This window comes from Triticum dicoccoides, chromosome 2B (genome assembly GCF_002162155.2).
Source record: "Triticum dicoccoides isolate Atlit2015 ecotype Zavitan chromosome 2B, WEW_v2.0, whole genome shotgun sequence".
In the NCBI taxonomy this organism is placed as follows: Eukaryota; Viridiplantae; Streptophyta; class Magnoliopsida; order Poales; family Poaceae; genus Triticum; species Triticum dicoccoides.
In genome coordinates, this window is record NC_041383.1 from 405773697 (window position 1) to 405779985 (window position 6289).

Genomic DNA, 6289 nt, shown 5'->3' on the forward strand with positions numbered 1-6289 from the left:
GTTGGTAGCTGTGGATGATGAAGCAAAGGTGGAGGCGGAGGAGGTGGTGGTGACCGCGCCCATGGTGCTAGGTGACATGGAGGCGGAGGTGGTGGACATGGCTCGGTCGCGAACGGTAGCTAGATGCGATCTCTCTTGATCTGATGAGGAAGAGGCTTTGTTACCATGTAAAGTAGTTTGGGAAGCGTAGAACCCTTTGTCTCGGGTCGCATTGTATATATTGAGGCAAAGCCTTGGTTGACAAGTTACAGAGGAGGAGATCGACCAGGAGGCGATCGACCAGAACAGAAAGATCGACCACGTTGGTCGTTACAAGGGATAGAGAGAAGAAGAGATAGATACAGTTTAAACACTCCTTCTATCCCTATACAATAATTCTAACAAAACCGAGCTCCGCAGCTCCGTGGAGTTGAGCGGAGTGGAGAGATTCCAAACAGGCCCTTAGTAACCTATTGCCGCACTAAGAGCAACTTTAGCATAGTAGTCGTATTTGGCAGACCCCATATCACATATGAAGCATGTTCTGTATTGATATGGAGGCTGACGAGCAACGCGCAAATATAGATTCACCAAAAGGCAGCCTTCATCTTCGTGGCATTGCCATCATTTTTTTCTTTATTTTTTTAGGGTTTGTTGAGTTGTACCCTCAGCTGCACCTTCGGTACTATTTGTCGTGCGATTTGGGTGTGCGCGTGTGTGAACTTACATGATACTTTGTGGTCTTCGTGGTTTGATTTATTTATAAAGCGGGGCGAAAGTCTTTTTCGATAAAGGCAGCCTTCACATATTTTTTTCCTTACATGTAGGTTCGGCTTGTCATCGACTACAATGGTCTTTCCCCATAATCAAAAATTCACAACACATTCCATCAATTCGACTTAATCTCTAATAGTTTGGACATAAAATTGGTCTTGTTACCACTTACATTATAGAACAACCGATACCTATTTAAATATAAACTAATTAGCTAATAGTTGTGGCAGCGACATATGGATTCGCTGGCAGGGCCTAGTTTAACCTCGGAAGATGGCCTCGATGCGCTCGTCCGGGGCCAGACATGTTTCGGTGGCGGCGTTGGCGACATTACGGGCCTCGCTGCCCCGAAAGACGGCCTCGTCGCCCTCATCCCAGGCTGGCCATGCTTCGATGGCGATGGCAGGCGCGTGGTCCCAAATCTGTCGCTCCCTTATGCCTCATCCCTCGCTAGCTCAGCAAGGCCCACTTTTCAGTTGCTCCTGGAAGGGGTCCAGGCATCCGGCGGTGGTTTCTGGAACATGCTTTGCAGAGGAAGAGGTGGAATGGAGGCGGGGTAGAGAGATTTGGGAGGCATCGAAGAGGGCAATGGGAGAGAGGGGAGGTAGCAACGGCTTTTTATATGACGTTGGGGCCGTCATTAAGAGGGCGGTTAGGAGGCGATAAGAGGATGCGCTTCATGGTGAGAAAAACGGCCACGCTCACGCCTCTCAATTGCTCAGACATCACCCCTTGACCTGGTCACATGCAAGACAGGAGATGATCTCACGTGGCGTCCATCCGGTGGGCAACCATAGAAATCCGATGGAGCGGGTGTGACATTAATGGACAGGTGGTTGATTGTCGGTGGTGCGTCGGAGGCTGCACAATTTCAAAACCTGACTGTGGCTCAAGCAGGAAGAAGCTGAAACTTCCCTCACACGTTGGCGGTTGGGCTTTGGAGCAAGCTCTATACTGGACTTCCGCAAGCTCCAAATATGGAGACTACGAGACCATTTATTGAGTGAGTTTCATAGCTCCATAAACTATGCCGATCGACACCTATATGACGCCTCTGCTAGACTGTCATTTTGACCTAAAATTGTCATATTGACGGTTATTAAGCGGATCATTATAATATGGCGACTCTACTAGAGTTACTCTAAACAGCTTCTACAAACAATTATGTAAGCTGACTTACTCTAAACAGCTTGTACCAACAATTATGCAAGCTGATATAGATTGGTAAAAGTCAAAGGTTATTATGTCGATCTAGCGACTCATCTAGAGTTGCTCTAAACAGCTTGTACCAACAATTATCCAAGCTAAAAGAGATAGCATCATTTTTATTTCTGAAAACAACATGGCTGTCCTTAAATCAGTTTCTAGAGGAGAGAATCGTAAGTTCAGGATGCAGCAACATTTTCATAGAGACCGAAAATTTTGGTGAAATTTCATTTGAAACGCAGCAAGAAATGGCAGCACTTGTAGTCATTCTCTGCCAGTTCAGCGTCTATAAGAAAGAAAACCACGGTTATTTACACCAGATAAGCTCCATCTTCTAGATTGATAGTTCTCAGATAGTTTCTCTGCTGCTACTGTTTATCACCCACCCATGTCAAGAACTAGACATTAACCAAAAGAGAACTGGGAAAATAACATGATGTATTACGGTGACACGCTGTCGAGCCAAACAACGACTTGCTCTATGGATGGACGCTGCCGAGGGTCAGTGCTGATACACCTGCATGCCGTTTCGAGAACAGACAGCAGCTGCTTCTCATGCTCTTTGCTCCAAATCAGCCTGTCGAAAATCTGCTCTTCCTTGTTCTCAGATTTCATCTGGAGTGCCCAGGAGACCAAGTCCCTGGATCCCTTGACTTTCGACACTTCCACGGGCCGTCTACCAGTGAGAAGCTCAAGCAAGACGACACCGAAGCTGTAGACGTCCCCTTTCGGGGTGGCGATCAGTGACTGGCTGTACTCAGGTGGTATGTAACCCAAGGTGCCAACTAGGTCAGTAGTCACGTGAGTGTCATAGGGCTGTATTAGCCTTGCTAGCCCAAAATCAGCCAGGTGCGCCTCAAAGTTCTCGTTCAGAAGAATGTTGCTTGACTTCACGTCTCGGTGGATGATGTTCGGCTCGCAGTCCTTGTGCAAGTAAGCTAATCCCCTGGCTGAACCCTGAGCAATTTTGAGCCTTGACTCCCATTTCAGCATGTAACCGCCATCCGCTCTCTCGTGCAGCCAGTAGTCCAGGCTACTGTTCTCCATGTATGTGTAGATGAGCAACCTATCATTTCCATGGCGGCAGTAGCCTCTCAGCGTAACGAGATTCTTGTGCTGAGCCTGGGACAGCGCTTCCACCTCGGCACGGAACTCCCTCTCCATCTGCCCACAATCACCAGAAAGTCGCTTCACCGCCGCCTTTGTTCCGTCTGGGAGGTAGGCCTTGTACACGAGACCAAATCCACCACACCCTATAATGTTGGCTTGATCAAAGTTGTTAGTCGACCTAATGAGGTCACTAACAGTTAGCTCCTTGGCAGAATTCTGAAAGAACAGCACTGGCTTTGAGTAGGAATAATATGAATCATGACAAGCGCCCCCAGCGTCGTCTTCATCATCGATAGCACTGGCCTCCGTTTTGGAAATGTTAACCAAAATAACACACAAAACTACTGCAAGTGCCAACCCCATGCAGACTGCCACTCCAAGTATTTCGTTTTTCCTGTTCCTGATGCTTGTTGCAGGCTGTATTTCATTGTTAACATTAGTTTCCCCAGACTGATTCAGGCTACAGGAAATTGACCTGCATAAACCAGGGTTGCCCTCAAAACTGGAGTTTGTGAAGGTGAAGAACTGTCCCCCATTCGGGATCGGCCCAACCAAATGATTGTGAGCCACACTGAACTTAGACAAGAAAGTGAGATCTGTCAGGGACGGTGGAATCGATCCAGTGAGATTATTGGATGACAGATCAAGAACCTCCAAATTCTCCATCTTGGAGAGTGCATCAGGAATGCTCCCAGACATGAAGTTGTTGCTCAGATCCATCACATGTAGCTCCTTCAAATTTCCAAACACAGGCCAGATGGTCCCATTCAGACCATTGTCATTCAAGAACAAGGACGGTGGGAAATTCGAGAGCTGGTTATATTGCCGTCCGCTTGTGCTCCTGTTATGCTTCACATACAATGGCATGCTAGTGAATGCCATACCCTGCGAATTCCTGGCAGTCATAAGGCCCTTCAGCTGTGTCAAACTCTTGGGTACCTCGCCAACCAATGAATTGTTTGAGAGATCCAAGTAGCTCAAGTGGTCAAGCTCACCAATCCACGACGGGATGGTGCCGACCAATTGGTTCCAGGACAAATCAAGCACCTCCAATTTCTTGCACTGAGCCAGCCATTCCGGAACCCTCCCCCTTAGAGCACAATCGCCAAGAGCCAACACCTCCAGGCTGTTGAACCCCCCATTGCCATTTTCAGGCAGCTCCTCACCACCAAAATTCTTGGTGAGAATCAGTGTGGTGAGGTTTTCACATCGGCGCAGCACGGTAAGCGCCCCTGAGATGTTGTGCAAGCTGTTGTTCGACAAGGACAGCATGGAGAGCGACCTGAGACGGCCGTAGTCCTCAGGCAATTGCCCCATCAATTTGTTCTTGGCAAGGCTGAGCGACTTGAGCTTATCGCAATCTGCCAAGCTAACTGGTAGTGTTCCATTCAGGTGGTTTGTTGCAAGGTCAACAGAAACAAGCACTGGCATACCAGAGAAGTTGACATGAGCAATCGGACCGGACAGGGAGTTGTTCCGGAGGTTGAGGTCGCGTAGGGATGACAGCGACGACAGCGACGGCGGTAGCGACCCTGAGAAGTCATTGGAGTGGGCGGTGAAATGCTCCAGCGACGTTAAGTCGCGGAACACGTCCGGGAGCCGGCCAGAGAAGCGGTTGACGGATAAATCCAGCAGGGTGAGGTTTTTTAGCTCGCGGAGGCGCGAGCTCACCTGGCCGGCAAGCCCATTGGAGCCGACGGAGAGCTTCTGCAGTCCAGCGAGGCCGAAGATTGCGGCAGGGAGGGCGCCGGCAAAGGAGTTGGCGCCAAGGAAGAGCTCCTGGAGCGTGGCGGCGCAGGACGGCTGGTTGGCGGACGCGGGGAGCGCGCCGGTGAGGCGGTTGGCGGAGAGGTCGAGCACCCGCAGGGCCGGCGCGCCGGCGCATAGGTCGGGCCCGAGCGCGTCGGAGAGGGAGTTATTCCTGGCATTGAAGGCAACCAGTCCCGGGAGCGCGGAGAGGTCGGGGATCGAGCCGACGAGCAGATTCGCGGAGAGGTCGGCGGCGCGGAGGACGGCGAGGCCCGCGACGGCGGATACGCCGCCGGAGAGCGCGTTGCGGCTGAGGTCGAGCTCCGCGAGCCGCGGGAGGCCGGCAAGGGCGTCCCCCGGGATGGGCCCCGCGAGCCCCCGCCCGGGGAGCCGAAGCCCCGTGACGCGGCCGCCCGCGCCGTCGCAGCGCACGCCTTCCCAGGCGCAGCAGGAGCCGCCGCGACCGGACCACGCGGCGCGGAGGAGAAGGTCCCCTCCGGCGGTGAGGTTCCCGGCGAAGGCCCGCAGCGCGCGGAGGTCGTCCGGGTGGCAGGCCGCCGCCGCCGCCCGGGCCGGCAAGAGAAGCGCGGACAGGGCCAGGAGGAGGAGCGGCAGGGGCAGAAGGCAGCATTTCGCCATGGATTCAGCCTAGCAATTGCAAGAAAGTCAGAGAGAAGCCATCTGAGGAGGGCGGACGGGGAGTGGAGTGGGGAGTAACGCTCGAGTGGTTCGAAGCAGAAGCAGCAGCAATTATGTGATGCGATGCGATGCGATGTGATGTGCGGAGAGGAGAAAGACGCGGCGGAGTAGGCGTGAGTCCAACTCCAGCCAGACTCCAAAGTCCAAAGTCCACTCTACTCCACACTTCCACACACCCACCTCGTAGACAGCAGAAAGGCTTGCGTCCCCGTTCCGTTTCTTTCTCTCTCTTCTCTGGGCGTGAGCTGGTAAACGGAAGAGGGGGGGTTGGCAGCAGCAGTGCCCAGCCCATTAAAAACTACCGCATTGGGGCATCGCGTCTAGCTACGGCTAGATAGCCTGATTGCGCCGGTGTGAAATTGGCCTGGACTTTACTTGCTCGCTATGCTGCGAGCCAGGGGTTTGGGCAAAGGTGGTGTGACTGGATCTTACTCCTTTCATCGGCGTCATCTCGTGTGCTTGTCAATGGTGCAGCAGACCCGATGATCGGCTTAGACAGGGGACCCGCTTTAGCCTTGTTTTGAGAAAACTTCCCATCTATTCATTAATTATAAAGGTAGTACAAGCACTAGGGCGAGCTGAAGGCACGCCGTCGGCATCGCCCCTCCCTCCTCGGAGTCAGGCAAATATTGTTGTAGTAGACAGCCGGGAAGTCGTCGTGCTAAGGCCTTATAGGACCAACGCACCAGAACAACAACCGCCGCTGATGAAGAGAAGCGTTGATCGGAAGGTTCCAACTTGTTGCAGACACATAGGCGTAGACGAACAAATA

General features: G+C 52.4%; 1 protein-coding gene across 1 annotated transcript; it reads right to left on the reverse strand.

Annotated features, from left to right (window-relative positions):
- Positions 1–2164: 2164 nt before the first annotated feature.
- LOC119363917 (phytosulfokine receptor 2-like) lies at positions 2165–5671 on the reverse strand. Its single transcript, XM_037629286.1, has one exon. It carries the CDS (start codon positions 5455–5457, stop codon positions 2401–2403), a length of 3057 nt encoding a protein of 1018 aa, XP_037485183.1. The 5' UTR covers positions 5458–5671; the 3' UTR covers positions 2165–2400.
- Positions 5672–6289: the final 618 nt, after the last annotated feature.